The following is an 18,104-nucleotide window of genomic DNA, read 5'->3' on the forward strand; positions in this document are numbered from 1 at the left end:
ATTAGCTTACAGCTTTAAGTGTTTAAGGTATGTGCTAACTAAAAATAAAGACAAGATGATAGTTTATTAAATTTTAATCAAATTTGCAGATTGTTTCGGTGAAGTTTAATAAACTCCTTGCTATCTAAAATATAACAGGACACCGGAGTAAATTCTCAGCATCTCACACTTCTGATAATCAGCTGTCTGCTTGATGTTTATTCAGCTGTGTAAAAACTATAACTTTAATCTCAGCCAAACCGATTTACTCAGGAACAAATAAAATACTAAAAAAAAGCCAAACAATAACATTTTTAAGTTATCTAAGTGACTTATATATCATGTTTAACCTGAGTAGCGAAAGACGGCGGTGGGTTTGAAAACGATTTGCCGGGTGTCCAGTGTTCTCACGGGCTCTAGTGAGCCTAGCCCCCGGCTAGCTATCGAGCTAGTGGCTAACAGACGTCTCCGAAAACGTCGGAGCGCTTTTGTAAATATGTGGTGTCTTGATAAACTGAGCAGATATTTGAGGTTTACACAGTTACATTCTCGCCTGAAAATATGTTAAACGTTTATTTTGTGACCCAGAAAGAATAATAAGGTAATATTAAAACTAACTAGCTGCCGCCATTGTTGGAAACTGAGCTGGGCTGCGCTATGAATTCTGGGACACAGCTTCTTCTTCTTCTTCGGGGTTTAACGGCAGCTGGCATCCTTGTACATGCAGTGCTGCCATCTTCTGTTTCAGTCCGTTATTACACTCTTAAATCCTGCTACTTATTCCTGCGTCTTTTGGGATCTTACAAAGCTTCAAACGACGCGTCGACTATTGAATCGGTCGTCGACGATTTTGATAGTCGACGTAATCGTGACTAGTCGACTAATCGTGGCAGCCCTAATTACAACACCTCACATTTATGTATCAGTATGGAGATCATAGAGGCCATTAATATGGACTTTTTAAAACAGTTCAGGCAGCTCTCTTCTATTAACATGACGATCACTCCATGTGTTTGAGTTGGCAGATCTTTACAAATGATGCTTCCTCCAAAGGTTTTGTTTCTCATCTTGAGATCAGCCAAATGTGTAAAGCACTACAGTATGGAGCCCTGTGCAATATTACTGTACTATATTCTAAATTATTTAAGATATTCAAGATAGGCGCCCTGCATTTTCAAGTCCGCCTTAGATTCAACAATGAATGGAGCTTTTGCACTTGAGAGAGCCACTCGGGGAATGGGAATATTCACAGATGTGAATAAGTAATTCAGTAAAGAATTGTAAGACTGGTTCATATCAGATACATTCATGCAATGTGTTATAAGCACTCACTGGAGCCTTTCATTCACAAATATAGCAAACATGACAGTAAACAGTGACTGGTTCTTACTCTTTACTAATCCAAAGAGTTTTCTCTATTCATAGCCATCACATTAACTAATGCCATGTCATAGTGCCGTAGTTTTCTTGTCCTAAAAACCTTCATCACAATTAACTTTTATCACCCTTAAGCATTATGTTGCATCTTCAAAAAATAAAAATACAATAACTGAGACTTACAATGAAGTATCGTTGCAACTGGTTTACTGAACCTTTCTTTCGGGGCATGTACAGAACACGAGCATCCATTTTTCTACTGCCTCCTACAGGACACACACTTCTTCCTCTTCCTTACAACATAAATGTAACATAGAACCACTACTGCCTCTCATGGCATTACCATTTTAAACAACACACTCATATATTTATATAACCACTAATTTCTTGCGATACCACATCTCCTCCCCCCTTAAGTCAACAACTCCCTTGACTTACAAAATAACTGTTTATCTAAAGAATGCTTAACAAGCAATCAACATGTAATTAAGGTAACCATACAACCATACATATGTTTCCATGTTTTTCTTTTTTTCTTTTTTTTTTTTTTTATTAACTAGGAAGGTACGTCCTTCCTGTGAGATCAGAGCGCATTGTTGCTCTATTCCTGGAAGATCTCACTCTATCTAACAAAGTCCTTTAAAGTCTCTGGTGGACGTCTCTCTCTCTGGGAACGTCGCAACACGGGTGTCACTGAGGAGTCTCCGGGAGCCGGAGTCTCCGGAGCATAGGGCAACTCCGTTGCCGGAGGTTGTGGCGATGTGTCCAACTCTGATGGCAAGAAGCACTCAGGCACTGCTTCTTTGTCATGCAATGGCTCCACCTCCCTGTCTGGTGTACTGGGAACAGTGTCAGCCACTCTTGCTCTCACCTGATCCACGTGCCGCTTCACAGTTTGACCTGATCCAATGGTAACAATGTAAGACACTGGACCCGATGCTCTCACAATGACTGCGGGAATCCACTTCGGGCCATAGGAGTAGTTTCTGATGAAGACCTTGTCTCCTGGTGTGAAACTTCTCAGTCTTTTCTTGGTGTCGTGATTTTCTTTCTGTTTCAATTGTTTGTGCTGCACTTTTGTTTTCACATCAGGCATGAGCAAGTCCAAAACTGATCTGAGTCTCCGTGACATCATCAACTCTGCAGGTGATAAACCAGTAGTGGCATGCGGTGTGATGCGATAACTGAACAGAAATCGGGACAGTCTGGTTTGCAAGGTATCACCTTTGACTTTCTTCATCCCCTCCTTAAAGGTCTGGACCGCCCTCTCAGCCAGCCCATTTGAAGAAGGGTGGAAAGGTGCTGATCTCACATGGTCAATTCCATTCTGCTTCATGAATGACTCAAATTCAGCACTTGTGAAACATGTTCCGTTGTCTGAAACTAACATTTTAGGTAGCCCAAACACACTGAAACTCTGGCGCAGTTTCTCTATAGTTACCTGTGATGTAGAGGATTTCGCAGGGTAAATGTCCATCCACTTGGAATGAGCATCCACAATGATTAGAAACATCTCCCCGAGGAAAGGCCCTGCATAGTCCACATGGATTCTGGACCATGGTGACTCCGGCCACTCCCAAGGGTGTAATGGTGCAGTAGGTGGTGACTTATAGTGTTTCTGACACTCCTCACATGCCTGCACTTCTCTTTCAATGTTCTCATCCATCCCTGGCCACCATACATAAGACCTTGCCAAGCCTTTCATCTTCGACATGCCTGTATGAGTCTGGTGCAGGAGTTTCAATATTTTGTCTCGGCCTTTGGTGGGAATAATTACGCGGGCTCCCCAGAGCACGCAACCATCCCTCACACTCAGTTCCAGCTTTCTCTGTCGATACGGCTTTAAACAGGCATCGGTCTCAGTTGGCCAGCCTTTTAAGGTGTACTCGTGGACTTGCGACAACAAGACATCCTTAGCTGTCCATCGTTTGATCTGTGCAGTGTCCACTAATGTGTCATCCAGTACATCCATCATCAAAACCTGCTCAGCCATCTCTTGCTCAGGTGCTGAGTCTGGTACCGGCAACCGGCTGAGCGCATCCGCGTTTTCATGGTGTTTTCCTGGCTTGTACCTGATGTTGTACTCGTAAGCACTCAATGTCACGGCCCATCTTTGTACTCTTGGTGAGCCCATCTGAGGTATAGGCTTCTTTTCATTGAACAGTGAGATCAAGGGTTTATGATCTGTGTAAATCGTGAAAACTCGGCCATACAAGTATTTGTGAAATTTCTTGATGCCAAATATCACAGCTAAACCTTCTTTGTCAAGCTGAGAATACTTTTTCTCAGCAGGAGAGAGTGTGCGTGACATGAACCCCAAAGGTCTCTCGCTTCCATCCTCCATCTTGTGTGACAATACGGCGCCTACCCCATATGGGGATGCATCACATGAGAGAACCAACTCACGGTCAGCAGAATAATGAACTAACACCTCTGCTGAGTTCAACAGGTTCTTGGATTTCTGGAATGCTTCCTCTTGTCTCTTTTGCCATGTCCACCGTACCTCGTGTCTCAAAAGTTCATGTAAGGGTGCCAACAGGGTTGCCAGGTTTGGAAGGAATTTGTTGTAGTAATTTAGCAACCCTAAGTAAGCTTTCAGTTCAGTGACATTTGTGGGGGTAGGTGCGTCCATGATTGCTTTAACTTTCTTTTCTACCGGGTGGAGCCCCTGGGCGTCCACTATGTGCCCCCAAGTACTCCACTTTCTCTTGCATGAAAGCACACTTGCACCTCTTTAATCTCAACCCAGCTTCCTCCAACCGGGTCAACACCTCATCCAGGTTCTGTAGATGGCTTACCTCATCCACTCCAGTCACTAAGATGTCATCTAAATACACCGCTACGTGAGGAATCCCCTTCAAAAGACTTTCCATGGTCCTCTGGAATATTGCTGGAGCAGAGGCCACTCCAAATGGCAATCTGTTATACGTGAACAGCCCCCGAGACGTGTTTACTGTCACATACTTTTTCGATTTGTCATCCAAGAGTATTTGCTGGTAAGCGTGGCTCATGTCTAATTTTGAGAACTGCTTACCCCCGGACAGTGTGGCAAACAAGTCCTCCATTCTGGGTATTGGGTACTGCTCCAGTGAAGCCACGGTGTTTACAGTAAGCTTGTAATCCCCACACAGTCTTATTGTCCCTGTGGGCTTCAGGAGAGGCACTACTGGTGCCGCCCATTCAGCATATTTCACTGGCGAGATGATGCCTTCTTTCAACAGTCGGTCTATTTCCTCGTCGACTTTTGCTCGCATAGCAAAGGGAACAGAACGTGGACGGAAGAAGCGTGGGATGGCATCACTTTTCACATGAATAGCAGCTTTCATTCCTTTCAGGGTGCCCAATTCCTCTTTGAATACACTCTCATGTTTACTTAACACTTGCTGAAGTGTTTTTTCTGTTGTTTTGACTTGGTGCAGCTTTCTGTTGTTACAACTGTTTTTCACTTCACCCCAGTCCAACTTAATTTCCTCAAGCCAAGCTCGACCTAGCAAGCTGGGGCCGTTGCCTTCGACCACCACCAGGGGCAGATGTTTTTTCTGCTGCTTGTATTTGACGCTGACTCGTGTTGCACCAACCACCTTAACAGGATCCCCTGTATAAGTTTCGAGCTTGATTTTGATGGGCTGCAGGCTGGGGGCTTGCTGTCTTTCCCTGTTTCTCTGAATGTTGCTTCGTTCATGACTGTTAGGCAACATCCAGTGTCAATTTCAAAGTTCACCTTTTTTCCATCAATTTGCATATCCACAGTGTAGGGGTCTACTCTTCTCAAGTGTACCACACTGCCACGCCCTAACTTGAACAGTTTTCTTTTGTGCCCTTGACTGCACTTGACACAGTTCAACATGAAAGAGTCATCTTCAGAGCTATCAGTTTTGTTGTTCTCTGCTTTCTCACCCACATTGTGAGTACTGTAGTGTGAACTCTGCTTTTTTTCTTTCTTTACATATGTCGATCCATACTTTTTCTGGTTCAGTTTAGTCTTGCTTCTACAAGCTCTAGCTATGTGTCCCATTTTACCACAAGCATGACATTTTTCTTGTTTGTACTTACAGTCTGCTGCTGTGTGCTTGGTTCCTTTGCAACGATAACACTCTTTACTTTCTCCTTTAAAGGTACGACTCTCCTGTTGTCCTTTAGTGAAACTGAAACATTTTGCTGACGCACCTGAGGTCTGCAGATCCTGTGCATTTTTATTTGCAGTCTCCATGGCTACTGCAATTGACAAAGCCTTGTCAAAAGTGAGATCTATTTCTGACAAGAGACGTCTCTGAATTCGGTCATCCTTAATTCCGCAGACGATCCTATCTCTCAACATCTGTTGTAACGTGTTGCCATAGTTACAATCCTGAGCCAGGCGGCGCAGCTCCGCTACATATTCCATGACGGTTTCATTCGGCTTGCGGGAGCGAGAGTCAAACTTATACCTTTGCACAATTTCACTGGGCTTCGGATCGAAGTGATTTTTCATCAGAAGCACCAGCTCTTGGAAGGTTTTGTCTTTGGGCTTGGCCGGGCTGAGAAGGTTTCGCATCAAGCTGTACGTCGCTGCTCCGACGACACTTATTAAGATCGCTCTTTGTTTCTCTGCATCGTCGATCCCGTTAGCTGCAAAAAACTGCTCGAGTATTTCCGTATACTCATCCCAAGTCTGATTCTTTGGATCGAACGCTACTAGCGTGCCAATTGTAGCCATTTCCGCTTCGAGGTTACTGCCTTCTATTTCCAGCCGAAAACTTTTGCATTCTTTGAAAAGCTAGCCAAACCTGTAGCCGACTCGATCACTTTTTTTTTTTCTCTTTTCTTTCTGTCCGATCGCCCAAACTCCTTCCCCCTAAACGTCCTCGTCGCCAAAAAGATGTTGCATCTTCAAAAAATAAAAATACAATAACTGAGACTTACAATGAAGTATCGTTGCAACTGGTTTACTGAACCTTTCTTTCGGGGCATGTACAGAACACGAGCATCCATTTTTCTACTGCCTCCTACAGGACACACACTTCTTCCTCTTCCTTACAACATAAATGTAACATAGAACCACTACTGCCTCTCATGGCATTACCATTTTAAACAACACACTCATATATTTATATAACCACTAATTTCTTGCGATACCACACATTATTTATATAACTGTGTTACGAACGTGTATATCTTTAACTCTACACTGTTTCTAAAAACAATTCATCAGATTCAGTACCATCAGAAATCAGTTTTGTCCGTTTTTGTAGTGAAGCCAAAGGAAATTGGATTATATTTTAGATGGGAATCACCAAGTAAGTCATAACATCAGCGGTCCCCAACCTTTTTTGCGCCACGGACCAGTTTATGCCCGACAATATTTTCGCGGACCGGCCTTTAAGGTGTCGCGGTTAAAGATGGCGCTGGAGTGACGGCAGCCTTTCCAAGTAGCTCTGCAACACCGCACTTTTTCTTAACTTTTAACTTTTTTTAGACTAGGCTTTCAAACTTTATTTCACCTTCCTCTAGTTACTGTACTTCTACCTCTTAGATATAGCGATACAAGATGGATAATGCACTTTTTAAAACTTCTGGAACCAGCTCCTTCATCTACTCGAGAGCGGAGCTGCTGGCTCTAAGAACAAAGGGACAGACCGGCATGCGACACAACATCCCGGCTGAGATAAAGAGGAGCTACAGAGGCTGCAAGGCTGGAGCGAGGAAAGCGGATCACCGGAGGCGATTCAAACCATCAATCCCGACAGTGATAATGGGCAACGTGAACTCGCTACCGAATAAAATGGACGAACTGTGTGCTCTGAACAACCACCGACTATACCGTGAGTGCAGTTTGTTTATCTTCACGGAGACGTGGCTAACCGAGCTAACGCCACAGGCTAACGTAGACCTATGCGGTTTCACATCCGTGAGAGCCGATAGGGACACGCAGGCCAGCGGAAAAAGCAGAGGTGGGGGACTCATTGTCTACGTTAACAACAGATACTGCAACCCCGGACACGTCTCCGTTAAAGTTTCGGTATGCCGTCCGGACCTGGAGCTGCTAGCTGTTAGCTTGCGGCCATATTATCTACCTCGGGAGTTCAGTCATGTGATCTGTGTGTGTGTTTACATCCCTCCGAGGGCCGACGCAACAGCTGCCTGTGAGAAAATACACACAGTCACAGCAAGACTCCAGACACAAAACCCCGAAGCTTTCATTATTATATCTGGAGACTTTAATCATGCCACACTGGATTCTACTCTGGCTGCTTTTCACCAGTTTGTGAATTTTCCCACAAGGAGCAACAGGACAATTGACCTACTGTATGCTAATGTGAGAGATGCATACAGAGCCACCCCCCTCCCCCCACTAGGGAAGTCAGACCACAACCTGGTTTACCTACAGCCACAATACACACCCCTCGTCCAAAGGCAGCCTGTCACAACACGCTCCATCAGGAGATGGACCCCAGAAAAAGAGGAAGCTCTGAGGGACTGTTATGACACCACAGACTGGGACGTGCTTCTGAGCCCACATGGTGAGGACATAGAGGGGGCGACACACTGTCTTACAGACTACCTCAACTTTTGCGTGGACACGGTCGCCCCTGCTAAGACGGTACGGTGTTACCCTAATAACAAACCGTGGGTAACACAGGAAGTCAAAGCTGTCCTCAACATGAAGAAGAAGGCTTTCAGGAGCAAAGTGAAGGAGGAGATGAAAGCAGCACAGCGGGAGGTGAAACGCTGCCTGAGGGAAGCAAAGGACACCTACAGGAGGAAGGTGGAGCAGAAGTTGGAGAGGAACAATATGAGAGAGGTCTGGAATGGTGTGAAAACCATCACAGGCCACAACACCAAGAACAGCACAGTGGGGGGGACTGTGGAGAAGGCAAACGAACTCAACAACTTCTTCAACAGGTTTGACCAGCCCACAACCCCCCCCCACCCTCACCCTCACCTTTACTACAGAGCCCTCTCCCCACTCTCCTACCTCCCTTGCTTCCCCCCCTTCCTGACACTATGATGACACCCCCCTCCTCCAATCCCTCTCTCAGCAGCAGGACATCTTCCCCCCCCCCTCCTTCCAATCATCTCCCAGTGTCACAGTGGATCAGGTCAGGAGACAACTGAGGAAGCTTCGCCCCAGAAAGGCAGCAGGTCCGGACAAGGTGTGTCCGAGGATGCTAAAGGCGTGTGCTGCTGAACTTGGGGAGCCGCTACAACGAGTCTTCAATCTCAGTCTGCGACTGGGGAGAGTGCCCGCCCTATGGAAGACATCCTGCATCGTCCCGGTCCCCAAAAGGAACCGGCCCAATGAGCTGAATGACTTCCGACCGGTGGCACTGACATCACATCTTATGAAGACTCTAGAGCGGCTCTTCCTCAACCTCCTCCGACCACAGGTACAACATGCCCAGGACCCACTACAGTTCGCCTACAAGTCGGGTGTGGGAGTGGAGGATGCCATCTTGTACCTCCTGCATAGAGCCCACTCACACCTCGATGGGGGAAAAGGCACGGTCAGGATCCTGTTTCTTGACTTTTCCAGTGCCTTTAATACCATCCGGCCCTGTCTGCTCCAGGAGAAACTGAACAGGATGGAGGTGGACCCCTGCCTGGTGGCTTGGATCTCCGACTACCTCACCGACAGGCCACAGTACGTCAGGCTGAAGGACATCACGTCTGACACTGTGGTCAGCAGCACAGGAGCACCACAGGGAACTGTGCTGTCCCCTCTTCTCTTCACCCTGTACACCTCTGACTTCTGCTACAACTCTGAATTATGCCACATTCAGAAGTTTGCAGACGACACAGCCATCATGGGGTGTATCTGGGATGACCAGGAAGAGGAGTACAGAAGTCTGGTGAGGAACTTTGTCACATGGAGTCACACAAACCACCTGCAACTCAACACCTCAAAGACTAAGGAACTGGTTGTGGACTTTGGGAGGTCCAGAGCAGGTCCACTGCCAGTTCAGATAGAGGGGGAGGAGGTGGAGGTGGTCAACAAGTACAAGTACCTCGGGCTGTGGGTGGACAATAAACTGGACTGGTCATGCAACACAGAGCACCTGTACAAAAAAGCCCAAAGCCGACTGTACTTCCTCAGGAGGCTGAGGTCTTTTAACATCTGCAGGAAGCTCCTGAGGATGTTTTACCAGTCGGTGGTTGCTGGAGTACTGTTCTATGCTGTGGTGTGCTGGGGGAGCAGCACAGCAAAGAAGGACTCATCCAGGCTGGAAAAACTGATCAGGAAGGCTGGCTCTGTGGTTGGCATGAAGCTGGACACTCTGGTGACAGTGGCAGAGAAAAGGACACTAAAGAAGCTGCTGGATATTATGGACAATGCTGGGCATCCTCTGCACACGGCCATAAACAACCAGAGGAGTCTGTTCAGTGACAGGCTGCTTCTCCCAAAGACAAGAACCAACAGACTTAAAAACTCCTTTGTCCCACACGCCATCAAACTGTTTAACTCCTCTCTGGAGGGGAGAGGGAGGGGAGACAGGAGGACAAAGGAGGGGGGAACAACTAAGCCGTAGTGCCTCTCCACTTCACTGTGTAATACCTTTGTGCAATACTTTTTGTTAATAATCATACTTGAAATGTGCAATTCACTTGTATTTTTATTCACTTGTATTCTTATTTTTATTTTTATTCCTATTTATTCTATTTATCCCCTTTGTATATTTTATCTATATATGTCTTTGTATTTATATATGTGTGTGTGTGTGTGTGTATATATATATATATATATATATATATATATATATATATATAATATTCTTGACTCTGTAACTTCTGTCGGTGCTGTGCTTTTTGGAAAACAAATTTCCCAGAGGAACCTACCCGAGGGATTAATAAAGTTTTATCTTTTATCTTATCTCTTATAAATACAACAAAATAAAACTAGTACCGGTACTGAAAAAAAGAAGATTTTTATTCATAACACACGTGAAAAGACCCAGGAAAACCGAGTAAACGATAAAACGATAACAAAATAACGCTGAAAACCGATAAAAACCCTGAAAACCACACATTTCACACCTGAGCCTCAACTCTCGCGGCCCGGTACCAAACGACTCACGGACCGGTACCGCTGATAACATGATGACACATTCAGGGGGCCTGTGGTTGGGACAAATGTGACCCCCAGCAGCTCCTCATTGTATTTGTGTTCACTAAACAGTAAATCAATTACAGATTTTTGTTTTATTTTATTGTTTTATTTATTTACTTTGTTCTTTAGACCGTACAAGTGATTTCCTTCTTATGGTTTCCCATATAGTTTGTTGTTGATGTAACTGATCTCAGCGTTGACCAAAGTGAATGGATTTCATTGGTGAACCATAGACTGATTACTAAAATAAGTGTTATAATCCTTTTGATTAAATGTCTGGTCATTATTACACTTTAACAATAGGCTGTACCTCCTGAACTGATCATTAGATGACCCGCTCTTCTGGTGGTTTGATCTCTGGGTCTTTCAATCTGCACGTTGAAGGACAAGATACTCAACAATGGATAAATCTGTTGTCCCAGATTTATCCATCGGCGTCTAAGTCTTTGGGTGTTTAGGCGTTAAAAAAGCACTTGTATGAATGCCTGTGTAGGTTGTCAGTCATAAGGAGCTTGGAAAGAAAGCAAATGGACTTCTTTCACTACTAGTTCTAAAACCAAATGGTGGAGAGTCCCAGGTATTCAAACCTTATCGCATGAGCCAAAGTGTGCACGGGTCAATATCGGCAGAAATTTTGGTTGGGGCTCAAGAGTTGGGAGTTCGTCTTGTAATTGGAAGGTTGCCGGTTTGAGCCCCAGCTTGGATAGTCTCGGTCGTTGTGTCCTTGGGCAAGACACTTCACCCGTTGCCTACTGGTGGTGGTCAGAGGGCCCGGTGGCGCCAGTGTCCGGCAGCCTCGCCTCTGTCAGTGCGCCCCAGGGTGGCTGTGGCTACAATGTAGCTGCCATCACCAGTGTGTGGATGGGTGGATGACAGGTTGTGTAAAGTACTTTGGGGTCCTTAGGGACTAGAGAAGCGCTATACAAATACAGGCCATTTACCATTGTGAGACGTGGCGTCACCCGGTAATGTGACCTGAGATCTCCTGACACAAGATGTTAGCGGGTTTTGAGGTGCCTGGAAGGGATCTCAAAATTGAATTGTAGGTGGCAGAAAGTCAGTGTTGTAAGCCACCATGTTGTTCAACTTGTGTTTTGTTGGGTTTGAAGTGCACTGGGATGTTTCTCTAATAAAGCTGCTACATAAGGATTGACGGTGTTGTTCCGTTTCTGTTCCTCCCTAGTTGGTGTTTGACCTTCTTTCCTGTGCATCTTTGCTGATTTGATGAAGGCCCGTTTGGGATAACCACATGTTTTAAGTTTGTTTACATGTGTGTGATCCTTTTCTTTCCCCTCTTGCTTAGAAGAAACCATTTTTACTGGGTGTTGCGGGGTCTTGATTACTCCAGGTTTGCGTTCCAGAGGGCGGTGGGAGTCGGTACTGGTCTGTTGTGGACTTCCGGTAAACTTTAGTTTTGAAGTTTCCATTCTCCTCTGTGTGTACAGCACAATGCAGAAATGGCATTGGCAAATTGTACCTTTATTATGAGCTATATTATGAGTCCACTGGGTTGATGTGAACAGTGAAGTCTTATAATTCTTTTGACCAAGGTGTGATGGGGTGTGTTCCTCACAAGGGGAGCTAGGATGGTGGTGAGGTGCCTCGAAGTGTTGTAGGTGGAGAGATGAGTTTATACTGCTAATAATGGGTCTGAGTGGAATAGATCCATATATACAGGGTATAACATCCCCTCTGTACACATGTAGGGCGGTCAATGGCTTTTTCATGTTGTTGTAGGGAAGTGATGACTTTCTTTTTGTAGTTGCTTGTGGGGTCTCATCTTAAGGCTTTGTAGGTATTGTTGTCACTGAGGAGTGTAGTAATCTTGGTGTGATAATCAGTTGAGTATAGAACAACAGTGCACCTTCCCTTATTGCCTGGTGATATGGTGATGTTTTGGTCTTTGCTTAGGGATGTGACAGTGTTCTTTTTTTCTTGTACTGTGCAGTTAGACAGAGGAATTTTGCACTGGAGAGGGTAGCTGAGACCTTCATCCTGATTTGCTATGCTTATCCTGGCTATCTTCATTTTTGTGCCACCTGTGCCTTGTCCACAAACTTAGAAACTTCTAAAATGGGGATGGTAGGACAGTTGCTCACTGGGGTAGCCATAGTTTATAAGGCAAAGCAGGTCAGTTGATTGAAAGGTTGGTGGTTCGATCCCTGGCTTCTCCAGTCTGTATGTCAAATATCTTTGAGTAAGACACTAACCCCACGTTGCTCTCCAAATGCACTGGAGTATGAATGTGTGTGAATGGCAGATAGAAAATAGTTAAGCACATGCATAAAAAGGTGCTTGTGTGAATGAGGCACGTTACGTAAAGTGCTTTGAGTGCTCTGGGTGTAAGATTCAGTCCATTTACCATCACTTTGACTGAAGCCTTTTATGTTGCACATAATCATTTCATCTATTGTTAAAGGTGTGTAGCAAGTGTTATGGTAAACTGGTTCTATATAGTACTTTGTTACTATGTCACTTTGGGGTGGCTGTGGCTCAGGAGGTAGAGCAGGTCAACTACTGATCGGAAGGTTGGTGGTTCGATCCCTGGCTCCTCCAGTCATGCGTATCAAGTATCCTTGGGCAATATACTAACCCCAAGTTACTCTCCAATGCATCCATCGGAGTGTGAGTGTCATTAGAAAAGCATTCAGTTTAGGGAAAGTTCTTGTGAGATTGGGTGAATGTGACGTGTTGTACAGAGTGCTTTGAGTACTCTGGGGGAGTAGAAAAGCACTATATAAGAATCAGTCCATTTACACATGCACTTTTTTATGCCTTAGTGCCTTTTTATCCAACATTTACGCTCTGATGAACACATCCTGTATCTTACCCTTTTGGCATGCAGACGGGAGCACCCAGGAATCAAACCACAAGACTTCCAGTGAGTAAATGACCTACTTCCTGAGCTACAAAAAAAATCATTCGAAACAAGTGTTGAATCACAAATGCAGGTAAATAGAGAACACAGACCCCTCCCTGCCACATATCCCCATCACCCAACTTAGACTGGCCTTGTTTGCTCTCACTTAGGGGTATGGAGGAGGTGTTCCCCACAGAGAGCCCTCTTCACCTGCCGCCCCAGGTGCTGTACCTCCACATTTTCCCAGTAGGCAGCAGCATATGCAGCGTGTATATGCTGCCACATCAGGTTACACTCTGTGACCTGACCTGACCTGGAAACAACCAGACAACCCAACACTGAACATAGGCTGACAGAGGACTTAAATACACAAGGGTAATGAGGGAAGTGGAAACACCTGGGGAAACACAGCTGACACAAATGAACATGACACCACAGGGGATGCAAAACTAAACACACTGAACATGGAAACAAGACTTACAAAATAAAACAGGAAGCATAGTGGAACGTAGACATGACAACACAAACTTGACAGTTACAACAAAACACAGGGAGAGACTATCGCACTGGCATAAGTGAAAGTAAAAACACTGAAGACAGACTACACAGAAGATCAGGAAGATCTCTGAATCTCTGTCTCTCTTCCACAGCATGTCTTCTCTCACCCCACCCAATCACAGCAGATGGCCCCGCCCCTCCCTGAGCCTGGTTCTGCTGGAGGTTTCTTCCTGTTAAAAGGGAGTTTTTCCTTCCCACTGTCGCCAAAGTGCTGCTCATAGAGGGTCATATGATTGTTGGGTTTTTCTCTGTATGCATTATTGTAGAGTCTACCTTACAATATAAAGCACCTCGAGGCAACTGTTGCTGTGATTTGGTGCTATATAAAAAATGTTTGAATTGAATTGAAGACTCATAATGAAAAAAAAACTAGAATAAAACTCAACTACTGCCTAACTAAATAATGACACAAGAACTTAATATTATCACCATCTAACATAAGGAAATCAAAAACACAAAATAAACTCAAAACGCTGGCTCACAGACCCCTGAAAAAGGTGGCATCCTGTCACGGTGCAATGCTGGAATTCACCAAGTTTCTGTGAGTGACCCACTCTTTCACAAATGTTTGTAAAAGCAGTCTGCGTGCCTACATGTACATAGAAGTGACTGAAACTCCTGAAATCAATGATTTGGATAGGCGAGTGAACGCTTTTGGAAAAATAGAAAAATAAAACACCGGGAAGTGGAGAAATGTTCAGTGCATCATGGGAAGTGGCTCAGCAGCCAGAGCCTATAATAGAATAAATGGAGGATACATCACTCCTGATCCAGTCCCAACCATAGGGTTTTTTTAAAGGGAAAAGTTTGAAAGGGCAGCAAGGTGGCACAGCGGTTAGCACTGCTGCCTCACAGCAAGAAGGTCCTGAATTTGACTCCACCATGTGGCCAGTGCCTTTCTGTGTGGAGCTTGCATGGGTTCACTGTGGGTACTCCAGCTTCCTCCCGCAGCACAAAGTCCATACCTATCATCGGTGCAACTCTAAGGGTAATCCCATTTATACATACAAATCTTATGTAGAACAACAAATGTTTCTGTAAAAAATGTATAACTAAATAAATCTGGGTAAATTCCCAGATGATTAAACATGCAACTATTTTGCAGGTAATACCTGAAATGAGTAAAGAAAATCAACAGCCTATTTATGCTAGATAATTCATAATATTATTGGGGGGGGGGGGGGGGGGTATATTGGTTGGGTCTGATTATTGGGGGGGTCATAACCCCCCTAAACCCCCTGAAAATGACACCCCTGATACCTATTGTCCACAGGCATGACTGTGAGTGTCTGTCTGCCCTGCAATTAATCTTTCAGGGAACCTTTTGATCAACCTTAAATGAATAACTTACAATAGTCCACCCTAGAAGTAATAAATGCACGAGCTAGTTCTTCAGCATGACTCTGAGTTAAGATGTTTCTAATTGTAGCACACTGTACAGATGAAAGAAAGCAGCTTACATATTTGTTTATGCACATGTTGAAGGACATATCCTGGTCAAAAATGACTCCGGGATCCATCACAGTTCTGCTGGAGGCCAAAAGTATGAGATTGGACACCACTCGTGAAATGTGATTTTTATTGCTAAAATACAACAACCTCAGGTCTTTAACATGCCTGTAGTTTAACGAATTGTTGAACTAACTGAACCCTGTGAAACATGTGAAGAAGATTCCAAATTTAAATGCACAAGTTATGCTTCACTACTTTAGAGTACATAGTTACTGTTCTGGAGTTTTCTTTTTGTGTTATGATAGGTAAAGTGATAATATAAATCAGTTCTTGTCCAGAAATACCTCCAGGAAGGATGTCCTGATACAATTTGAACTATTACTGCCCGTGGCAGGACCATCTGTGTCCTTTGTGAAAATGTACACCGTTGTCAAGACCTACCACCCTCCCAACGTGAGGAACTTCGGGCTGCATTAAAGAAGCATTGCACCCATACAGGCTGATGCATTGGTATGCATTTACCAGCTAGCAAAGGTGTAAAACAAACTTTGTATTGTAGTATTATAGTATTGTAGTATAACATTAAACTAACTGCATTCTTCATCAATCTAACTTTAATACAACTTTAATTGAACAAGAGTTTTACACTGAAATAACAGTTTTTTCTTCTGTACCAGAAAACGATTCTCTGCCTTAGTTAAGACTAAAATAACCCAAAACGAGGCCGGTGTTTTACCTATAAGAGCTGTTATAAGTTGACATTCTTAACTAAGCAATTTTCTTCCACCATACTGATTTAAACCTGGTCAGTCTTTAACTAGACTGGTAAAAGTAACATAATTCACTAAAATCTCTTAATTCCTAAATCAGCCTGTTTATAGCTGGGTAGCAGTTAGTAATAAGCAACACTTAGAAGTAATGTACACGGTCCTTGTTTCTAAAGAAGAAGCTGCATCAGTCAAACTCCAGTTTGAGTACACTGTGTGTCTGTGGAGCAACTCAAAGTTTATCCAGCCTGGCGTGGGTGTATTTTACATATGTCTGCGTTTGGACAAGCGCTGAGGGGATTGTATGTTTTTAGAAGAACTGGCAGGTTTAGTCTCAGCATTGTGACTTGGCCCAGGCGTCCGTTCATCATGACACAGACGGTTAGTCTTTGCTAATCTCTCGCGTTCATCTCTGTGTCAGCCCAGTGTGTGGAGGCCAGGCCTTTTAGTGCCATCAGAGCAAATGATTTCTCCTGGGTCAGATGTACAGATTCTGCACAGTTCCTCTTGCTGTCCTCTTTAAACATATCCTCGAGAACTTGGCCATGATCAAAAGCCTGTTTTTGCAACGACCTGGTTGTCCGACACGCTCATACCGTGTTCGTAATTGAGGCTTGAAGTGCAGACGGTGCAGATTTTGGCTGCTGTTTGATCTAGGACAGTAAAAGGTGCCTGTTTCATTGCAAACCTCCACAGTTTCCCTCAGCTGTAATGAGTGACAAAGATGGGGGTTGCCCAGTCTGGCCTTTCCAGCCACTTCATTAGCTACACCACAGTATTTGGCTTGCTCTGATTTATCTCTTTTCCATTCGACATCTTTCAGTCTGTAATTTGTCTCCAGAGCAGCAGGTCGTAAGAGCATGAACTACGATGCGCAGACTTTGTGCATCTTATAATTTTCCTAAATCAGGCTGTGATGTATACTTGGAAACCACCAAGGATGTGTAAATTATGCAGCTCTCTTGTAGGTGCCATGTTCTTAATAAAAGCAAACACATTTGCGGTTCAATTTAAATATATAAATCTGCCCATTTGCCTCTGCTTAGCATCAATTTCTCAGATTTCTTTTAAAGAAATCTGAGAAATTGTTTCCCTTTTCAACCCTTTGTAAACATTTTGCTGCTCAGTACTAAAAAGTCTTTCCTGGAATTTGACAGACCTGGCAGAGCTTTGATGTACACTACGCCTGAGATCAAACAAATCTGCTTTCACACAACCCTTAACTGTGTGAGCGATGCTACACTTCACTGCTGAACAGGCCCGCCATGCTCTTTATTTAGGCTCTGATTTGCTCTGTGAAAATGACACATACAAATAACTTACGTACAGTTTTTTGAACTGATTATCTTGGAATCTGCAGTTGTTTAAAAACGGGACACAGTCGAGGGTATTATTGTTCTGAGTATTGGTCAATGCTCACAACACACACACGCACACATAGTATTAATACTGTAATATAAATGATACTATTTCTCTTTTTAAAAACGTCATGTCCTTATTTAATATTGCTCCTTTGTAGCAGACATTTATAACCCAAATCATCTGATGTATTATTAGTTTTTGAAATGTCCTTCCCGATTCTTTTTAATAAAGCAGTGATACTTCTAAAGTAAGTAAGAGTGCCACCTAGTGGTTGTTGCGTTTAGAAGCAGCACTTTTGGAGGAGTGGCAGTCTCCTGCTGGTTTTCAATGCAAAATCATATGACTTTATATTTGTACTGACTTTTAATAGCACATTAAAAAATGCTAAGACTGATGTAGAATGGCTGAAAATAACATTAAGAGAAAAGTCTGAACTATAATAGAATGACTGTTAACTTAACTAGGAGAGTTATTACGGTGGATAATATGAAAGAATTCAATTTAATTCAGTTTCAGCTCAGTTTTATTCATATCAAATCACAACAGCAGTTGCCTCAAAACACTCTGCAGTGTAAGCTAAAGATAGTGTAACGTGTGAGTCTAATCAATGTAGGCCCAGAGCAAACACACTGATTAAATACATCATTTTTTAATAAAGCAGCAA

The 18,104-nt window shown here is 43.9% G+C and overlaps 1 protein-coding gene across 1 annotated transcript; it reads left to right on the forward strand.

Annotated features, from left to right (window-relative positions):
• Positions 1–6,722: 6,722 nt before the first annotated feature.
• LOC146504600 (uncharacterized) lies at positions 6,723–8,409 on the forward strand. The gene has a single exon (XM_085130934.1). It carries the CDS (start codon positions 6,884–6,886, stop codon positions 8,342–8,344), a length of 1,461 nt encoding a protein of 486 aa, XP_084987060.1. The 5' UTR covers positions 6,723–6,883; the 3' UTR covers positions 8,345–8,409.
• The last annotated feature ends 9,695 nt before the right edge of the window (positions 8,410–18,104 follow it).

Source organism: Neolamprologus multifasciatus, chromosome 14 (assembly GCF_963576455.1).
Source record: "Neolamprologus multifasciatus chromosome 14, fNeoMul1.2, whole genome shotgun sequence".
In the NCBI taxonomy this organism is placed as follows: Eukaryota; Metazoa; Chordata; class Actinopteri; order Cichliformes; family Cichlidae; genus Neolamprologus; species Neolamprologus multifasciatus.